This window comes from Ceratotherium simum, chromosome 34, assembly GCF_057802395.1.
Source record: "Ceratotherium simum simum isolate JZ-2026a chromosome 34, ASM5780239v1, whole genome shotgun sequence".
Classification (NCBI taxonomy): Eukaryota; Metazoa; Chordata; class Mammalia; order Perissodactyla; family Rhinocerotidae; genus Ceratotherium; species Ceratotherium simum.
The window spans coordinates 12932537-12954399 of record NC_141933.1 but is presented as its reverse complement, the minus strand read 5'-3'; the positions used below and the strand labels follow the sequence as shown (position 1 = coordinate 12954399).

The following is a 21863-nucleotide window of genomic DNA, read 5'->3' as shown; positions in this document are numbered from 1 at the left end:
CATTATTTTTGAATTGAAATGTCTTTATAGATCATCTAGCCCAACCTGATCAATGCACATATAAAGAATCTGAAATAAAGAGAGGGGGATGTGACTTGCCCAACGTCATAGTGAGTTCCTGACTGAACCACCAACCCCTGGTCTTGGACCTTTTACTCACTAAACTTCTTGAGATCTCCACCAGTGTTGAGATTCCATGACTCTGTGACTCTATGGTTCTATAATTCCAAGACCAAGTATAATAATGCCAGTGCTCCAGACAGCCTTGGTATAGGAGAAGAACATGGTCTAGAGCGAAGTACCAACTAAATCATTTTTTTCACTTCAAAATATCAACAACACCATCATGGATTCAAACCCTCCACACAATCCTGTGTTTCTGATATTTCCTCCAGAGGTCACCATTCCTGAATTCCAGTCAACGGACCTTACACCCACAACCTATGAGTCTAGCAGTCCCTTTCCAAAATTACTTGCTACAAAAATGAAAATCTTAGGGGTAAGTAAGATTTCCCCCAATGTAAACTCTACTGAGGGTGTGTTATGGATTTAATGTTTGTCTTCCCCAAAATTCATATTTGAAACCATAATCCTAACGTGATAGTATTTGGGGGGGGGGCTCTGGGAGGTAATTAGTTCATGATGGTGGAGCTTTCATGAATGGGGTTAGCACCCTTATAAGAAGAGGTCAGAGAGCAAGCTAGCTCATTCCATCACACGAGGATACAACAGAGAAGTCAGCACTCTGCAACCCAGAAGAGGGTCTTCACCGGAATCTGACCTGGCTAGCACCCCGACCTCAGATTTTCAGCTTGCAGAACTGTGAGAAGTATATTTCTGTTGTTTATAAGCCACCCAGTTTACGGTATTTTGTTATAGCAGCCCAAACTGAATAGGACAGAAATTGGTGCCAAGAAGAGGGGTGCTGCTGTAACAAATACCTAAAAATGTGGAAGCAGCTTTGGAACTGGGTAGAGGCTAGAAGAGTTTTGAGGCCATGCTAGAAGAAGCTGAGATCATCAAGAAGGGGTTTTTAAAGACAACTTCAGTGAGGGCTCAGAAAGAAAACAGGAGAGCTGTAGAGAAAAGCTTCATCTTCTTAGAGAATACATAAGTAATCATGAACAGAATAATGGTAGAAATATGGATAGGAAAGGCCATTCTGATGAGGTCTCAGATGAAAATGAGGAACATGTTACTGGACAGTGGAGACAAGGAGATTCTTTTCATAACATGGCAAAGAATTTGGCTAAACTGTGTTTCTGTTCTAGTGTTTTGTGGAAGGTAGAATTTGCAAGCAATGAAGTTGAACATTTAGCTGAGGACATTTCTAAACAAAGTGTTGAAGGAGTGGCTTGGTTCTTCCTGACTGCTTATAGTAAAATCCAAGAAGAGAGAAATGACTTGAATATGGAATTATTAAGCAAAAAGTAACTAGAACTTAAAGATCTGGAAAATTCTCAGCCTACCTATATTGCAAAAACTGAGAAAGAATGTTGGGAAGAGAACACAAAAGGTGTGGCCAAGCAGCCATTTAATAAGGAGATTAGTCTGGGTGTGAACCATGGATTTAATCAGCCACCCTGGCAGTTTCCCAGTTTGAACTGAAGGGGAAGGTGATGGGAAGGAATGAAGGAAGGCTGTCAGACTTCTTGGATTTTACAGGATGAGACAATAGAGCTACTGGGCTGTGAATGTGCATTATTCTTCAGGACAAGGGAAGAAGAACCCCAAAAGTGATTCAGAGATCATCAAGGCCACCACCTGGGTTTTAACAAGCCAGGTGACCTCTGCTAAAAGCCAGGGGAGAAGAGATACCCAAAGCCATGGGGACAGGGCCAGCCAGAGCCTTGGGTACCTAACCTCTGCCCAGTGGGGCTGTGGGGAAAGGTCCACCACCCCAGTGGGTTCTACAGGCACAACCACCCCAGTAAATCTCTAGATAAAGAGGATTACTCTCAAGCCTTAAGACTTAATGAAATTTGCCTTGCTAGGTTTGGACTTCCTTCGGACTCATCACCCCTTCTTTCTTTCCTGTTTCTCTCTTTTGGAATGGGAATGTCCATTTTTTGTCTGTACCACCATTGTATTTTGGAAGCACCTAACTGGTTTGGTTTCACAGGTTCACAACTGGCGGGGAATTCTGCCTTAGGATGAATTGTACCTTGAGTCTCATTCATATGATTTAAATGATATGTAGATGAGGCTTTGGACTTTATAGGTGGTGCTGGCTTCAACAAGTTACTACTGTTGGGGCTGTTATGATGGAATGAACGTATTTTCCCTGGGAGGAGGACATGAATTTGCGGGAACCAGGGGCAGAATGTTATTGACTGAATGTTTGTGGTCCCCTAGTTCATATGTTGAAAACCTAATCCCAATATGATGGTATTCAGAGATAGAGCCTTTGGGAAATAATTAGGTCATGAGGATGGAGCTCTCAGGAATGGAATTAGTGTCCTTATAAGAGGAGGCCAGAGAGCTAGCTCTCTGTGAGGATGCAACATGTGAGGATGCAACAGAGAAGTCAGCAGTCTGCAACCAGAACCCAACTACGATGGCAACCTGATCTCAGACTTCCAGCCTCCAGAACAGTGAGAAATAAATTTCTGTCGTTTATAAGCCACCTTGTCTATGGTACTTTGTTGTAGAAGCCTGAACTAAGACAGGAGTTGGGGGAGAAGAAAAGGGAAAAAATATCTGGCGGCACAATGTTTTAAGGCAGGAGCCAATTCCAACTGTTATTTCCATTCAATTCAGGAAGTAGGCACCACATTTCTGTACAATTATGTACAAAGATCTGTGGAAAGGAAAATAGAAAATGAATAAGCTAAGGCTCCTGGACTCTTAGAGGTCACAGTTAAAGTAAAAATCTCCAAACTGACCACCTATGAGATTTTTTTCTGTCAAGTTCAGAGAAAAGAAAGGAAAGAGAAAATCAAGTAGAAATTAATAGACTAGATTCTATATCTTGGGTTACTGAGGGTTATTGAGTTCTACAGTTCTATCTTTTCCCAAGCAAAACTCAGAATTTGTGGTCGGCCCGGTGGCATAGTGGTTAAGTTTGCATGCTCTGCTTCAGTGGCCCAGGGTTCACAGGTTTGGATCCCGGGCGCCGATTGACACACCGCTTGTCAAGCCATGCTGTGGCGGTGTCCCATATAAAGTAGAGAAAGATGAGCATGGAGGTTAGTCCAGGGCCAATCTTCCTCAGCAAAAAGAGGAGGATTGGCAATGGATGTTAGCTCAGGGCTAATCTTCGACACAGAAAAAAAAAAAAAACTCAGAATACAGTTTGACAACATGACATGGTATTTTTATATATGGGGCTTTTGCAGAAAATCCCCTTAGTACTATAAGTGTTCATCTCTCCACTCATCCATCAACCCACTTCATGAATATTAATTATCTTTTATTTACCAATCCTCCTGTCAGACAATGTAGGGATTCAGGTATATTTGAGGCTGTACTATCACCCATATCTTAGAAAATATTTATCCTTTCAATCCTCAGCCTCTAAGAATGGAAAATGGAAAGAAATTAATATTTTTTCAGAAAAAACCCAGAGAAGTAAAGACGGCCCGCTGACATGCAGAAGAGGGCTATCAGTCTAAACTGCTTCAGCATCTATTAAAATATAATGGTAGCCAAGCTTCTGCTAAAGAGTTCAAGTTATTTTAACAAATATGTATTGAACTATGTGCAAGAAACTATGTTAAACACCATGGGAGTTACAGAAATAAACACAACCTGATTTCTCACATTGAGGAGAATAAATATATAGTTTATAAGTAATAAAATGAAAAGATTAGAAACTGCATTTCAATGTAGCATCAAACTAGAGCCATAAATGGTGTTGGTGGTGTGACGGAGAAACTCGGAGAGAGAACAGTCACTTCCAGCTAAAAGAGATGAGACAACATCATGGCAAATTTGGCATTTAATCTGAACTCTGAAGAAGTGATGGAATTTTAATAAGTGGAAATGAAGGGAGAAGAGGGAGGCAGACTATTCTAGATGGAGAAAACGTCATGAACAAAAGCTCCTGGTAGTATAGTTTGGGAATTGCAACAGAGAACTGAGAGAGAACTAGAGACACTAGGCTTAAAAGATATGAGATGATTAAAAAATACAAAATAAGAAACAATCAGGATGGATAAATAAACCATGGTACATCTATATAATGGAATATTATTCAGTGCTAAAAAGAAATGAGCCATCAAGTCATGAAGAGACATGGAGGAACCTAAAATACACATTGCTAGGTGAAGGAAGTCAGCCTGTAAAGGCTACAAACTATATGACATTCTGCAAAAGCCAAATATGGAGACAATAAAAAGATCAGTGGTTGCCAGGGGATGGAGGCAGGAGGGACGGAGAAACAGGTGGAGGACAGAGGATTTTTAAGACAGGAAAACTATTCTGTACGATAATATAATAGTGGATACGTGTCATTATACATTTGCCAAAACTCAGAGAATGTACAATACTAAGAGTGAAGCCTAATGTAAATATGGACTTTCATGATAATGATGTGTCAATGTTGGTTCATCATTTGTCACACATGTACCACACCATTGTGGGATGTTGATAGTGGGGAAAGCAGTGGGGGAGGGGGACAGAGGATATACGGAAACTCTGTACTTTCCAATCAATTTTGCTGTGAACCTAAAACTGCTTTTAAAAATGAAGCCTATTAATTTAAATAAAGTGGTAAGTATGGTAAATTTTATGTTAGGTATATTTTACTACGATAAGAAAAATAATATTTAGAAACTAAAGGGGAAAAGAAGAGAAACAGCCAGGAAGGTAATTTGGAGACCTAATTGCCAAGAATCTTATATCCCATCCTTAGATTTTATAATGTAGACAAGTAGTTTCCAATCTGTAAAATCAATAAAATGACCCAACGAGCTTTATAAAATATATACCAAGTTCCCAGACCTCATTCCAGAACTACTGAACTGCAATTTTCAGGGGGTGAGGGGCTAGAAATCTATTTTTTTCAGAACACTTCTCTGAGTGAATTTGATGACCACCAGATTTGGGAGCTATGTTTCAAACAATATTGAGAGGAGTAATTGGATTGGAGTTGTGTTTTGCAATCTTACTTCAGCACTGACACAACATAGGAATAGAGAAAAAGGAGGCTGGTGCAGAAAGGCCAGTTAGAAAACAATTTTAATAGTTTAGATGAATGACTAGTGGCTACTACGTTGAACATACTCCCCAAATATCAGGCCTTCTCATTGCAAGAGCAGTATTTGCCCCTAGAATATTTAGAGCATTGAGAAGCAGAAGAGAATGGGTGCTCCCTGTAAGAGCTCACTATCAAGGAGGGAAGAGAAAACAACTGGGTTCTCATGACCCAACTCCTTCTTTGAAACTTACTAACTGTAGATGGAGAAAGGCCAGGAACATTTGTACATATGTATCTACACATGGGAGGGACTTAGGGCATATGGTCACAAGAGAAAAAAATGAAAGAAAACAAGTCAAATATTTGTAATTTTACAAGTAGAGAGAAGAGGAAAGCTTGCCTACTTTTTGAGTCTGGAGGATCAAGGGACCTTAGAAGAACAGAAGATGACCTCAAGACTTCAAGCCTAAGAAAAAGATGGTGCTATAAATAATGACAGAAAAGGCAGAAAGAAGACAAAGTTTAAAGGGAGAAAAGTGAACTTGTTTTTGGACCAACTGAATATAAGGTGGTAGTGGAACATTCTAGTGGGGATGTTTGACAAGAGCTAAAATTGTGGGTCTGGAGTTGAGAAAATGATTCTGTTTACAATTCAGCCACTTAAACGTGATAGTTGCTATAGGAGTAAAGGAGATTAGACTGACAATAGCAGAGGACAAAGGACATACACTCATACGTTGTCCACCTTCCATTCTTCACCTCATTCTCCTCAGTCTTCCTTAGCATTCATCAGACCACTGCTTGGAGCTGTAGTGCATCACAAGTGTGGCATGGGGAGAAAAAAAGAAAGACAAAAGATGGGAAGTGCTCAGGGTACAAGGATGTGACAATACCTCCACAGGCTCAGAGGACTGGTCGTCAACAGAAGGGTTTTCTGACAGTCCATATCTGCTTGAGGCCAGGCTGGTACGGTGATTTAGAATTCAGTCCTTCTCTAACTTTAGCATTTATATGCTCAAGACTTTTTTTCTGGCTTTACTAGGATGTAATTGACATACAGCATTGCATAAGTTTAAGGTATACAACATGATGATTTGATACATATATATATTGCAAAATGTTTACCACAATAAGGTTAGTTATCACATCCTTCACCTCACATAACTACTATTTTGTCATCGTTGTTACAGTGAGAACCTTAAAGCTATACTCTATTACCAATTTTGAAGAATATAATACAGTATTGGTAGCTATAGTCACCATGGTGTACCTTAGATCCCTGAAACTTATAACTGGAAGTTTGTACCCTTTGATCATCATCTCTCCATTTCCCCAATCCCTCAGTCCCTGGCAACCACCATTCTACTCTGTTTCTATGAGTTCAATGTTTTTAGATTCTACATATAAAGGAGATCATACAGTATTTGTCTTTCTCTGACCTACTTCACTTAGCATAATGCCCTTGAGATCCATTCATGTTGTTGCATATGGCAGGATTTCCTTCTTTTTTATGGCTGAATAATATTCCATTATACACACATATATATCTCATTTTCTTGACCCATTCATCCATCAATGGACACAGACTGTTTCCATATTTTGCCTATTGTGATTAACGCTGCAATTAACATGAGAGTGCAGATATCTCTTTGAGACGGTGATTGCATTTCCTTTAGGTATATACCCAGAAGTGGGATTGCTGGATCATATGGTAGTTCTATTTTTAATTTTTTGAGCAATCTTCCATAGTGATATATTCTCACCAACAGTGCACCAGAGTTCTCTTTTCTCCACATCCTTACCAGCATTTGCTATCTTGTCTTTCTGATGATAGACATTCTAACAGAGGTGAGGTGATATCTTTTTATGGTTCTGATTTGCATTTCCCTGATGCTTGGAGAGTTTAAGACATAGACTTCTCAGCCCCACCTGGAGATTCTAGTCAGTAAGTTTAGGATAGGGCCTGACAGTTTACCTTTCTAATTCCCAGGTGATCCTAATGTTTCCAATCCATGGACTACATTTTCAGGAGCATTAATTTAGATCATTTTACCTATTACCAAATATCAGATAGAGAGATCAAGAAAATACCTGGGAACATCATAAAGGTGCTTCTACTATCTTTCCCTTATTTATAAAAGAGGATAATTGCCAAATCCTTTTAACCAAAAGGAGATCTTCTAAATTTTCAAAAAGGGAACTTACTATTTTGCTTTCTCCTCACCATGACCTTTTCCTCTATTTACAGACTATCCAGATCGTGTTTGGACTGATGAACTTTTCTTTTGGAGTTGTTTTCCTTTTCACCTTTGAAAAACCATACCCAAGATTCCCCTTTATATTTATTTCAGGATATCCATTCTGGAGCTCCATTTTGGTGAGTATAGTCAATCAAGTTCAATTTGAAGCCATGCCAACAAGCATATTAGGGAATTCTTAGTTAGGAAATGAGCTACATTCAGTTGTATGATATAATTTGAAAAGTTAAAATAAAAATCAACCTTGTTGAAATTATTTCCCCATCAATTCATCAGAGTTACTGATATTCCATTATTGGGTCTTGAATTTCCTTTGGGATTATTTTTCTGGATCTTGAAATTATTTGTCCATTCATTCATTCAAAATGAGTTACTATCTCTTATAAGCCAGATACATAGAGGAAGGCAATGAGGATCCAAAGGTTAATAATACATGGGCTCTCACTATGGAAAACAGTATGGTGGCTCCTTAAAAACTTAAAAATAGAACTACTATATGATTCAGCAATTCCACTTCTGGGAATATATCCAAAGAAAATGAAAACACTATGTCAAAGACACATCTACACCCCCATGTTCATAGCAGCATTATTTACAATAGGCAAGACACGGAAACAACCTAGGTGTTCATCAACAGACAAACAGATAAAAAAGTTGTGGTATATATATACACACACAATGGAATATTATTCAACCATAAAAAAACAAGGTAATCCTGCTGCTTACAACAACATGGATGAAACTTGAGGGCATTATGCTAAGTGAAATAAGCCAGACACAGAAAGACAAATACTGTATGATCTCACTTATATGTGGAATCTGGAAAAAAAAAAAAAACAGAAAAAGAGATCAGATTTGTGATTACCAAAGGCTGGGAGTCAGGGGAGGGAGAATTGAATAAAGGCAGTCAGAAGGCACAAACTTCCAGTATAAGATAAATAGGTCCTAGGAATGCAATGTACAATGTGATGACTATAGTTACCATTACCGTATGATATACAAGAAATTTTTTAAGAGAGTAGATCCTAAGAGTTCTCATCACAAGAAAAAAGAATATATATATATATTTTTTCCCTTTTTGTTTTTATTTTTGTGTGTGTGTGTGTATCTGTGTAAGATGATGGATGTTAACTAAACTTATTGTGATAATCATTTCACAATATATTTAAGTCAAATCATTATGCTGTACATCCTAAACTTATACAATGCTGTATGTCAATTATTTCTCAATAAAACTGGGGAAAAAAACCAAAAAACAAACAAACAAAAATAGTAATACTTTGGGCGCTTCCTTCAAAGGGCTGTCAGTCTAGCAAGAAAGAAAACATGTAAACAGGTCATTTCAAGGCAATGTGATAAACGATAATCACAGAGGTGTAGAAAGCGCCTATGGTAAGCAAAGACAAAGGATCAATTTACTCTTGAAGACAGGCAGTCAGAGAAGCAGGGAATGCTTCTCAGATGTACCTTGGAACTGCACAGAGGCACTTATTTAATCAATTTAATCACATTGAATAAACATTATTTTGGCACCTAATTTAGTGCCAGAGAATGGGCGGTGTGTGTGGGGATTCAGAGAAAAGGCAGCGCCTGGTCTTAAGGTCTGGGTTGAGTGGAGAGTCAGACAGTTACAGTCATCTGGTGTGATGAGTAGTGATGGAGGACACACAAGTTGCCTCTATAGGAAAGACACCTATGAAACGGAGGGTGGGTTGCCCAGAGACATTTCCAGCTTGACTGAGTTTTAAAGGATGAATCAGGTAAGGACATATCCAGAGGAAGAGGTGGGGGATGTTGGGTGTAAGGGGTAGGGATATCTGGCTGCATGCCAAGGAAGAAACATGAGTAAAAGGCTTAAGGGAAGGGAGAACGTTTTCTATTCTGAGAACTGCCAGAGTTCAGCACAAAGAGTGAGAGTAGAGGGATGAGGCTGAAGAAATACCAGGCAATGGGACTAGAAATTTAAAATGGATGTGCTGTAATCAGATTTGAAGTTTCTACTAGACAACGACAATATCACCTATGACTCACCTCCACTAAAATTCTTGGGATTTTTTTCAGAATTCCCACCACATAGCTGCAACTCCACTTACGTTCCTATCCAAGAGAACACAGTAGATTGCAAACAGTTATGCAGGATGTTTCTTATAAGAATGCTGAAACCTGATCTTACTGACTGTAAACTGATTTAACGTCACTGTATCATGATATCAACCCAGAGTCCACAATAGCTATAAAAGGAAGATGGATGAGAAACCAGTAAGGTTAAAAAAGTTCTCATGTTCAAATAAGTAGTTAAGGCTAAAGCAAATTTCTTGTCCAGTATTTTGTCCACTATTCATTTGTGGACAATCATTAAAGGCATCTCACCTTTCTGACTGCCCTGAGGGTTGTGTGAACGAGGAAGGAGGGTATGTAAAAGAAACATGTAGAGGTCTATTCTGTGAGCACTCTTCAACATCAGCTAAACATGTCCACCACTAAGCTATTTATTCTTTTTAACAGTTCATTAATTCTGGAGCCTTCCTAGTTGCACTGGAAAGAAAACCAACAGAAACTCTGGTGAGTTATATTTCCCCTTTATTAAGAATTTATAACCTTGAAATAATTCATTGATTCAATGTTCATATAACATTGAAATAATTTATTTAACCTTGAAAATGAATTTGGGAAATCATTAAGCCGCTATGATTCCACAAACTATCAAGTACTGATGACAATCAATGGCATTTGCTTCCTTTTTTCATAAAATCATAAAACATTAGTGCCAGAAGAGAGTTTTCTAGGTCATCCAGTTTAATTCTTATTTTATATATGAAGACACTGAGGCATAGGATAAATAATTTGTCCAAGTTCCTCAGCCAAATGGTGGAGTGGGTCTCCGTACTCCAGTAACTCACTCATTCATTCTTTCTGTAAGTATTTTTGGTGCCTACTGCATGTCAGATACTTTGACAGGGACTAGTTTGACTCATCTGACAGGCACACTGTATAGACAACCTAATTAAACCTTAGAACAGAACCTCAAAATAAATAATACAGTGTTAATGAATGCAAAATTTTAACTTACAGATAAATTATAAGTAGAATATTTTTACCTTTCTCAAAGAATCAAAGATATGAGATATTAATTAATAAGCCAATAAATTATTTTCAGCAGAGGACATCTCCTGTAGGTTTGTAATTTTAGAAAGAAATAAAAATTGCAAAGAAATACAATGTTTCTTTAAACAGAGTCATAAAACAAAAATGTAAATAGATCGTGACTTTACCAGAGCATCAAAACGCAACGCAATATGGCTACCCCAAGTACCTCTTTTGTCCAGTGCACATCCCTCCCCGCAACTGAACAGGAGTTAATTTAAGCACAGATTTTGGGGGATGGAAGGGTTATTAAAAGTTCGCTGGCTCCCCGCATTCTGTGGATGACAGCTTGAAGCCCAAAGAGGTGAAGTGACACATAAGATCACACAGCTGCTTCATGGCATTGCAATGCTGTGACTGTGACAACAAGCCTGCTCTCCACTCTCCTCATCCACTGCTTCGTCTATAGATTCAGGCTGGGCCTGAGTCATTATGTTCTCATTTTCTTTCAGGTGAAGAGGAGCCGAATAATGAATTTTCTTAGTGCCCTGGCAGCAACTGCCGGAATCATTCTCCTCACATTTGGCTTCATTCTAGATCAAAACTACTTTTGTGGCTATTCTGAAGAAGACAGTCAATGTCAGGCTGTTACCACCCTATTCATTGTAAGTATGCTGCATTTTCAGGGTAAGGAGTAAGGAGTTTAATCATAAAGATTTATTAGCATCCAATAAGCACCATCCAAATAATGCTGTGGATACATTATTTTCTTTCATTCACAAACACTTACAGAAATCATAGTATCTGACAGACATTATACCAGGTATTGTGGAATAGAAAAATAAACACATTATAACCCCTACCTTCAGGAATTCACAGATGAGTAGAGGAGATAAAACATGTACACCAATGAGTATCGTAGAAAAGATAAACTGAAATACTGAAAGAAAACTACAGGTATAGCAGCGTGGTGGTAGTTCACAGTCTTAGATGTACATTGGGATCATGAGTGGAGTGTTTTTACTTTTTTGTTTTTCATTTTAATATTTAGACTGGACTTCTGATAAAGCATGGTAGATTGAAAACAGGCATTTATTTCTGTTATTTCCAAAATACCACTAAAATCAGTATAAAGAAATGTAAAAGATACGAATCTACATGAAGAGAAAAAAATAGTCAACAAGACCCATCAAAAACTGCTGATAAAGCTGAAAACTAATCACCTAAAGAAAAGGGAGTCCCACTAGAAGAAAAATATCTCATATGGCAGATTCTAAGAAATACTGAGCATTTGGATGTACCAGGACCACAGAAAGCAGGAGCGAAGAGAAGAAAATGGAGAGATTGGTTCTGGTAGTGACTTGGGCTATTTGGATCAACTGTCTCCTGAAAACAAAGAAAAATGCTACACTAAAAAAAATTTTTTTTTAATACCTTAAAAGCACTGAAGAGCTGAAAAGTCAATTGGAATTCCTAGATCAATTTTTAGATGAAAGCCTAACCTGAAATCTGTCAATGGAATGCCAAAGGGAAACAAAGCTGTTTCTACCTCGAGGCCATTTGCCAGTGTTGCCCGTTTGGAATCTGATTCCCAGCCTAAGTGTAGTGAAGGAGAAAGAAGCCAAGGCCCAGAATCCACTCAAGGTAGGAAGACTTAGAAGAGACCTTCCTGGCATTGAACTAGGTCCTTGATGGACTACTACACTCTTCAGGTAAGGGCAAAAAGACATACAAAGTACTCTGCCCCATAATAGCAGAGACAACTTATTGAACAGAGTGAAAAAAGAGAGAAGTTCTTGAGAAATTGTGGCCACAAACTAGACTCCCTGACAACCTTCTCCACCCTCCACCCCTACTGGGATTTTAACCTTTGGTAGACATAAACTGGGTGAGCCAAGAATGCTCAAGACATGAATTTGGTCTTGGCATTTGGTGACCTAGCACCTGACAAAAGCAAAACTAAAGGCTCTCTGGGGCGGAGGGCAGGGGTGTGGGGGTGGGCACACATCCAATAGTCTCACAAAACTCCTACAAAATTTGGTATCACATTTGATACTGCACACTAGATAGATCAGAATGAATAATATTTCATGGAGAAAAGGAATACAGAAGAGAGAGTAAGAGATATGAAATATACAGTGAAAAAGTCTAACATAAACTTGGTTAGAGTTATAGACAGACAGAAGAGAATGAGAAAGAGAAAATGATGATAGTTAGATCAACGAAAAGCATTAGCCCACATATGCTAAGTCAAGTGAATCCCAAACACTGAGACACACTGCAATAAAAATGGAGAACACAAAAGACAAAATTTTAAAGCAACCAGTGAAAAAAGGTAGATTATCTTCAAGAAATAGGCTATTAGAATAACGGTTACCTTGGGAAAAATAACTGGAAGGAAGTCTGATGGGACCTCCATGTGTTGGTCTATCCTTATGTTCAAAATAAACTATCTAAGCTCAAACTATTTTAACATTTTATAATTCAGACCCATATAATTCTTCACAGATGTGTATTTCAAAGATAGAGTTGCTGTTTTAGTTTACAAAATCTAACCAATCCCTACCCGGATCACCCTTTGACTAACTTTATCCTTTGATCCTCTATTTATGCCCTTCTCTATTTGCATGTTTTTGAGATACTACTGAAACTTAAACCTCAGGAAAATTTTTAAATTCAGTTCATATGATCAATAGTTTTTCCTGGAAGCCTTTGTATGAGGACTTCTACAAGAAAAGACAGATATAATGTTGATATATTCAACAGATTTTTAAAACTTTTTAAAATTTAAGGGTAAGGGTACAGTATGATGAATTTTCATAAACTGAATACATCTGTGTATCAAGCTATTGTTTTTCCCCCTTTCTGTACATACAGTAGTCTTTGGAGTGAAGTCACTATGTACAACCAACAGTTAGGAGGGAGTTAGGCTCCAACCCCTTGAGGACAGAGTATCTATATAAATTACTTGAAATTCTTCTAAACAGGAGATTTGCCTATTCTTCCTCTACTTATTTATTTATTTATTTAATCAGGTATTTATATCAGTATGGATTTATGGGTTTTTATTTTATACTTTGGGTTACAATCTAAAACTATTTATTTACTTTGTGGTGCAAATTGTTCACTTTTAGCCGTTGGGAACTCTTTCAGCTGATTCCTGTGGTCCTTTGACATACCCCTATATTATGTGTGTGTGTGGGGGGTTGTTTGTTTGTTTTAGCATTTCTTCACTTTCTGGCACTACAAGATGCTCCAGGCTCCTCTTGTATATCTCCTGCCCTATAGGCCTGGAATAGGCGATTTCTCCAAGAAGCCCTAGTTCCTTTTGTTGGAGAATGGTATTAGAAATCAAGATACGGGCACTAGGTGTACTTATTGCTACCGGAGTGTCATTGTTTCCTTAGACCCTTTCAGCCGACAGAGCAAGGAAATATATGTGTGTGCACTAACCCACGTATATACACATATCTATAAATATTTCTTTATGTATCCATCACTATCTACATTAGTCTGGGCATGAGTTTCATAATGATGTCTACAACACTAATCCACTACTACATGGATCATTTTAGTCTCCTCATTAGTTATCTGCAACTTTCCCCTCCAACAGTGAGAAACCTGATGCTCACCATCCTCCATCCATTTATTTAATTTTTCAATTACAGTTTTTAAATGTATAGTGGTGTCAGAATTGTTAACTGATACCTCCATGGGAAAGAACTTATGAATAGTAAATATATCAATTATATTTAACTGATATCTCCATGGAAAACAGTGCTTATGAATATCTCCTTTTGCATTTAGTCTTACAGATTCCACTCATTTTAAAGTAACTTCAATAAGCACCATCTCCCACCTCCAATCCTCTTCAGTGAGCTTATTTCCTATATTTGTAATACGATTAGAATACTTTGTCACAGTCTACTTTACTTCCTGTGGTTCCTTGATCACCTAAAAGATTTTTTTTAACTTGCATACACTGAGGTTCACTCTTTGCAAAGCAAAAGTTTTTAATTTAGATGATGTCCAATTTATCTATTTGTTTATTTATTGCTTATGCTTTTAGTGTTGTATCTAAGAAACCACTGTCTACCCTAGGTCATGAAGATGTATTCCTATGTTTTCTTCTAAGAGTTTTATTATTTTAGCTCTTATATTTAGCTATATGATCCATTTTGAGTTAATTATTGTGTATGGTGTGAGGAAAGGGTCCAACTTCATTATTTTGCATGTTATCTGAGCACTATTTGTTGAAAAGGTTATTTTTTTTACCTATTCTATTTCCATGGCACATGATGAAAATCAATTGAGCATAAATGTAAGGGTTTATTCTGGACTCTCAATTCTATTCTATTGATCTATATGTCTATCCTTGAGCCAGACACTCTGTCTTGATTACTCTAGGTTTGTAATAAGTTTTGAAAATGGGGAGTGCAAGTTCCCCAAATTTGTTCTTCTTTTTCAGGATTGTTTTGGCTGTTGTGGGTTCTTCCATATCCATATGAATTATAGGGTCATCCAGTCAATTTCTGGGGGAAAAAAAAGCCAGCTGGGATTTTTATAGGGATTACATTGAGTCTGTAGACCAGTTATGAGGACTACTGACATCTTAACATACTAAGTTGTCTCATCCATGGATCTGGGATGTCTCTTCAATAAACAGTGTTGGGAAAACTGGACAGCCACATGCAAAAGAATTAAAATGGACCACTATCTTACACCATACACAAAAATCAACCCAAAATGGATTAAAGACTTGAACATAAAACCTGAAACCATAAAACTCCTAGAGGAAAACATAGGTGCTAAGATCCTTGACATAGGTCTTGGCAATGATTTTTGGATTTGACACCAAAAACAAATGCAACAAAACCAAAAATAAGTGGAACTACATCTAACTAAAAAGCTTTTGTACAGCAAAGGAAACATCAACAAAATGAAAAGGCAATCTATGGAATGGGAGAAAAATATCTGCAAATCATATATCTGAAAAAAACCTAATATAAAAAATACATAAAGAACTCATACAACTCAATAGCAAAAAACCAAACAATCCAATTAAAAATGGGCAGAGGATCTGAATAGACATTTTCCTAAAGAATACATACAGATCATCAACAGGCACATGAAAAGATGTTCAACATCATGGTCATCAGGAAAATGCAAATTAAAACCACAATGAGATATCACTTCCCATCTGTTAGAATGCCTATTATCAAAAAGACAAGAAATAACAAGTGTTGTTGAGGATGTGGAGAAAAGGGAACCCTTGTGCACTGTTGGTGGGAATGTAAATTGATGCAACCACTATGGAAAACAGTATGGGGTTCTTCAAAAAATTAAAAATAGAACTACCATATGATTCAACAATTCCACTTCTGGGTATTTATCTAAAGGAAACGAAAATACTAACTCGAAAAAATAGGTGCAGCCCCATGTTCATTGCAGCATTATTTACAATAGTCAAGACATGGAAACAACCTAAGTGTCCATAATGGATGAATGGATAAAGAAAATGTGGTATGTATATATATAACAATGGAATATTATTCAGCCATAGAAAGAATGAAATCTTGACATTTGTGACAACATGGATGGACCTCGAGGACATCATGCTAAGTGAGATAAGTTAGATGGAAAAAGATAAATACTGTATGATATCACTTACATGTGGAATCCAAAAGAGCCATATTTGTAGAAACAGAGTAAAATGGTGGTTACCAGCTGCTAGGGGGTTGGGGATTTGGGGAGATGGTCAAAGGGTATAAACTTTCAATTAGAAGATGGATAAGTTCTGGAGATCTAATGCACAGCATTGTGATTATAGTTAACAATCCTGTACCATATATTTCTTTTTTGTGTGTGTGTGAGGAAGATCAGCCCTGAGCTAACATCCGTGCTAATCCTCCTCTTTTTGTTGAGGAAGACCGGCTCTGAGCTAACATCTATTGCCAATCCTCCTCCTTTTTTTCCCCCAAAGCCCCAGCAGACAGTTGCATGTCATAGCTGCACAGCCTTCCAGTTGCTGCATGTGGGACGTGGCCTCAGCATGGCCGGAGAAGCGGTGCGTCAGTACGCGCCTGGGATCCGAACCCGGGCCACCGGTAGCAGAGCACGCGCACTTAACCAGCAAGCCACGGGGCCAGCCCCTGTACTATATATTTCAATGTTGCTAAGAGATGAGATCTTAAATGTTCTCACCACACACACATACACACAATGATAATTACATAACGATGGAGGTATTAGCTAACAAACGCGAAGGTGGTAATCATATTACAATATATAAATGTATCAAATCAACACATTGCACATCTTAAACTTACACAACTTTATATTTGAATTATATCTCAATTAAAAAAAAGGTAAGTGAAAAGGCAAGGCACAGAACGGGAGATAATCTCCTCAATACATATATCTAACAGGAGACCTATATCCAGAATATATTAAGCACTCCTGAAAATCAATAATAAAAAGACAAAAAATGAGTAAGATTTGAACACTCACTTCACAAAGAAAGACATACCAATGGCTAGTGAGCATGTAAAAATGTGCTCAACATTGTTAGTTACCAGAGAAACGCAAATTCAAATCACAATAAGATACCACTGCACATACACCAGACTGATTTTAATTACAAGGACTGGCAAAACCAAGTGCTGACAGGAATGTGAAGCAACTGGAATTATTATACATTTTTGGTGAGAGTGTAAAATGGTTCAACCACGTTGGAAAACTATTTGGCGGTTTTTAACAAATTTAAGCGTAGACCTATTTTATGTCTCAGCACTATACACAAGAATGTTCATAGCAAATCTATTCATAATAGTTAAAAACTAAAAACAATTCAAATGTCTATCAACAACAGAGTGGCTAAACAAACTATGATTATTCAAACAATAGAATACTCCTTAGCAATAAAAACAGAACACCCTACTGATACACACAACAACATGGATAAATTTCAATCCACAATATTGAACAAATTCAGATACAAAAATGAACAGACAAATTTAATAAATGGTGTTAGAAATCAGAATAGTGGTTGCCTCTAGATGGCTGACTGGGAAGGGACATAACTTACTGGAGTGATGGAAAAGTATAATATATCTTGATATGGAAAGCAAAAAGGGAAAAATATATGTATTCGCATTTAAACTCTGGTATGGTAAAAGAATTGGAAAATATTTTTAAAACAAATAACAGCAAAGTTTTAATATTTTTATAAACAAAGAGCTAATATAACTGACAAAAAGTCAAGAACACAATTTAAAAAATAGACAAAGATCATGGGGAAGGCATTTACAAAAATGCCAATATAGTGGCCAAACATATAGAGTGAAGCTCAAATTCACTAGCAGTCAGGGAAACACCAATTAAATTAATAATGGACTAAGATTTACATTCATTAGATTGGCAAAAATTAAAAAGTTATAAAAATTATGGCAGAGAAATGGTGAAAAGGATGCTCTTGTATTATCAGTGGCAGAAATGTGAAATGTTACTACCATTTTGGAAAGCAAGGAGACACTTATATGAAAGATATGCATACCTTTTAACTCAGGTAGCCAGCCCCACAGTCATCAAACCACCTATAGATAGGGGTATGTGTACAAGAACGCTTACTGCAGCAGTGTTCACAGTGGAAAAAAAAAATCAGAAAAGAAGAGGAGGAAGAAGAAATAAATTATTTTCTATCACTAAAGAATAAATGAAGTATGGCAACTACACCATGAGATATGATGTGGCCATTAAAAACCATGCACCTCTAAAATAAATAGTTTTTCAACTTATAGTCAAAACATTTAGACAAATGTGGTTGTAGAACAGAATGTTAACCATATTAATCTCTACAAACCTTCACCAGCAAACGCTAGGTGTGCGCAGCCTCTGGGCCATGAACCTGGTGGGTATCCCGATGTGTGCTCTTAGTTGCCCAGATATAAAACATCTGAAAGGTCTTTAGCAGTGATAAAAAGAACACAAGATGGTACTATTAGCCTACGCTTCTTTCTCTGGGTCTTCTGCATGTTCCTCTTTTTCTGGGCCTGTAGATTTTTTCTTCCTTTTTCTTTTCTTTTTATTTTTGCTTTCTTATCTTGATTCTTAACCTTCTTTCTTTCTCCTTCAATAGACTACCTTTTCATATTATTTCTTTGTATTTTAAATATTAATGAAATGGAGGTATTTCCTACATATAATTTAGAAAATGGATTATTTTTGTATGACTTGCTCTAAGAAAATAATATGCTATGCTATGTTGTGCTGTGCTGTGCTATGCTAAAATAACTGTATACTCTACGACCCTCCCCTAATTTGCTTCCTAAGCATCAGCTACACCTGAGACATGTTGGGGAGCTTTTCTTACCTGGGCATTGCTACCTCGTCATCAGAAAAACCATCATTGTGCTAATACCAGGATTCTTCTTTTTTTTTCTCTTCTTCTGTTACAGGGAATTTTGACTATGATGATGGCCTTCAGCATTATGGAATTATTCATTTCTCTGTCTTTCTCAATTTTGAGGAGCCACTTTCACTGTTGTGATTGTGAGGAATGATGTTGAATAGCACTGTGAGAATAAAGATATTATAATATTATTGAGAGATGAGCTATGCTGTGAGGAAAAGCCAAAGGAACATAGAATCTTAAGGCTGGTAACTCTTTGAAGCAAACGGCAGCGACTCAAGGCAGTGGGGTCTGGGAACATTTTGGCTGATGAAACACATCCTGCCTCTTTGCAATGCCATCTCCTCCTCTGCCCACATCACATGGTCACCTGGGTGTCATTTCCTCTGTTAGTCATGCATTCATTGAACCAAAGGAAAGCAATGTCGTGTTGCCGCTGTACAGAGAAATGAACCAAAGCCCAGGGAGTTCCTCCAAGAGACTCCACCTAATGGCTCCTACTCCATTGCTGTGTGGAAAGATGAGGTGGTCGAAATAATGGCTTGGCCACAAATTTTCCACTGATCCTGCAAGATCATCAATGTCAGCCACATGCAGCAACTAGAATAGTAACAATAATAAGGGCAAATATTGGTAAGAGCCACTACAATGTTCCAGGCGCCGTGCTAAGAGTTTTATGTGCATTACTCATTTAATCTCACAAAAATTCTAAGAGGTAAATAATTGTTATACTCATTTTACAGACAAGTAAGCTGAAGCACAGAGAGCGTAAGTAGCGTGCCCCAGGTCACAAAGCTTGCAATGGCAGAGCCATGGTATCAACAGGCAGTCTGGCTCCAGAGCCCAAGGTCTTAACCCCTATACCAACATACCAACGTCTCAAACTTTAGGTCTCAGAACTCCTTTATACTCTTAAATATTATTGAAGACCCATTACATACTAATATAAATGATTTTTTACTAAAACCACTATATTTTCCAAAATAAAAAATTAGTGTGGACAGAGGCACCGATATATATTTTTGCAAATTTCTTTTTTTAGGCTACTTAACATTCTTTTATTTTAGTTTTTTTAGCTTTATTGAGTTATAGTTTACATACAAAAAAAAATTGCACACAATGTAAGCATATGCCCCTGATACCATCACCATAATCAAGGTTCTAAGCATATGAATCACCTCAAAAAATTTCCTTGTGTTTTTTCATGGAATTTTGCTTTCGTTTTTTGGTAAGAACACTTAACATGAGATCTATCCTCCTAACATTTTAAAGCGCACAATACCTTATTAACTGTAAGTACTATGTTTTACAGCAGATCTTTAGAGCTTATCTTGCATAACAATAACTTTATACCCATTGAAAAACAAATCCCCATTTAACTTTACTGCACATTCAAATCAACTGAGGAACTTTTATAAACCCCAATGGACCACATACCACCACATACCAATTAAATCAGAATGAAGTGAGAGCTAGGCATTGATAGTTTGTAAAGATTTCCAGGTGATTCTAATGCAGAGCAAAGTTTGGAAACCACAGCCTCTCTCTAGCTTAACAGAAGACAAGTGGCTTCTCTCAACAGCTGTTGCATTCATTCTACTGTGCTATCTCATGCTCTGTAGCCTGGGCAGAATACCACCGTAAACTCACGGAAAGGAGAAATGAGGTCTTAGTATTATCATGAAAATTGTTTTCAGGTCGCAGAACCCCTAAAAGGGTCTCAAGGACTCCAGGAGATTCCCAGACCATGCTTTGAGTACAGCTGCCTTATATTATATTGGCTCCCACTGACTGAATACCTGCTAAGTATTAGAGATCGTACCTCCATCATCTCACCTGATTGTCATGACAGCCCTCTGAGATGGGCCTATGTCACAGACATGAAAACTGACACTCAAACTGGTTAACTTTTCTGAGACCACAAAAGGGAGTATGATTTAGAACCAGGATTTGAATCAAGATCCCTAACTCCAAATCTCAGTATCCTCTGCTTCCTTTGGCATAGAAAAACTTAGCATACGCAAAGAAATAAACTACCAGGCTTTCATTTCTGCCATAAGCTGGAAGGAGAAAGGTCTATAGGTCCATGTGTGAGGGCAGAAGATGGGGGAGAGAGGTTCTGATGAAAAATATTTATTTTTAAATATTTATTTCCAGTGGAGTGAGGTTCTGATGAAAAATATTTGGCTACTGAATGAGGTTCAGACTTGTGGGGTTTGAGATATATTTAAGGGTGAGAGGCCCCGTCACCTAACGGTAAGGGCTTTTTTTTTTCCCCCCAAAGCCCCAGTAGATAGTTGTATGTCATAGTTGCACAGCCTTCTAGTTGCTGTATGTGGGACACGGCCTCAGCATGGCCAGAGAAGCAGTGCGTCGGTGCGCACCCGGGATCCGAACCCGGGCCGCCAGCAGCGGAGCGCGCGCAATTAACCGCTAAGCCACAGGGCCGGCCCTGGTAAGGGTTTTTAAATCAAACCTAGGTTTAAATGTTGGTTTTGCAATTTAAAGCTTAGTGACTTGAACAAATTATTTAACCTTTATGAACTTTAAATTCCCAGACAAAGATGCAATAATAATATCTATCTAACGGCTTTATCGCGAGCCTTAAATAAAATACGTGAACTGATCTACCAGTGCTTGGAACTTAAAAATCACTTAGTAAATGGTAGGTTTTCTTTTAAATTTATAATTGAGGTTTTCTTGCTTTCTAAACATCACATTTTATCACTTACTATGTTACTTTAGGCCAGTTTCCCCCATTTCTTGAACTTTAGTTTCCACAATTACAAAATAGACTCAATACTATAGGTGGTAAATGGACAGTGCTTGGCATATAAGTAGATATTCAACTAATGTTACTTTCCTAACTGTTAAAAATGTAAAGTAGTCCCTTGGAACAGAAAGAAGACCTCATAAAACTACAAAGCTCTTAAGTACTTGGACTTATATTTCCTTAGTATTAATTATAAGT

At 37.6% G+C, this 21863-nt stretch overlaps 1 protein-coding gene across 1 annotated transcript; it reads left to right on the top strand.

Annotated features, from left to right (window-relative positions):
* The first annotated feature begins 346 nt into the window (after positions 1-346).
* Positions 347-19043, top strand: MS4A5 (membrane spanning 4-domains A5). Its single transcript, XM_014793186.2, has 5 exons — positions 347-499; positions 7389-7517; positions 9904-9960; positions 10995-11147; positions 18939-19043. The coding sequence occupies exons 1-5, from the start codon at positions 347-349 to the stop codon at positions 19041-19043; spliced, it is 597 nt and encodes a 198-aa protein (XP_014648672.1).
* The last annotated feature ends 2820 nt before the right edge of the window (positions 19044-21863 follow it).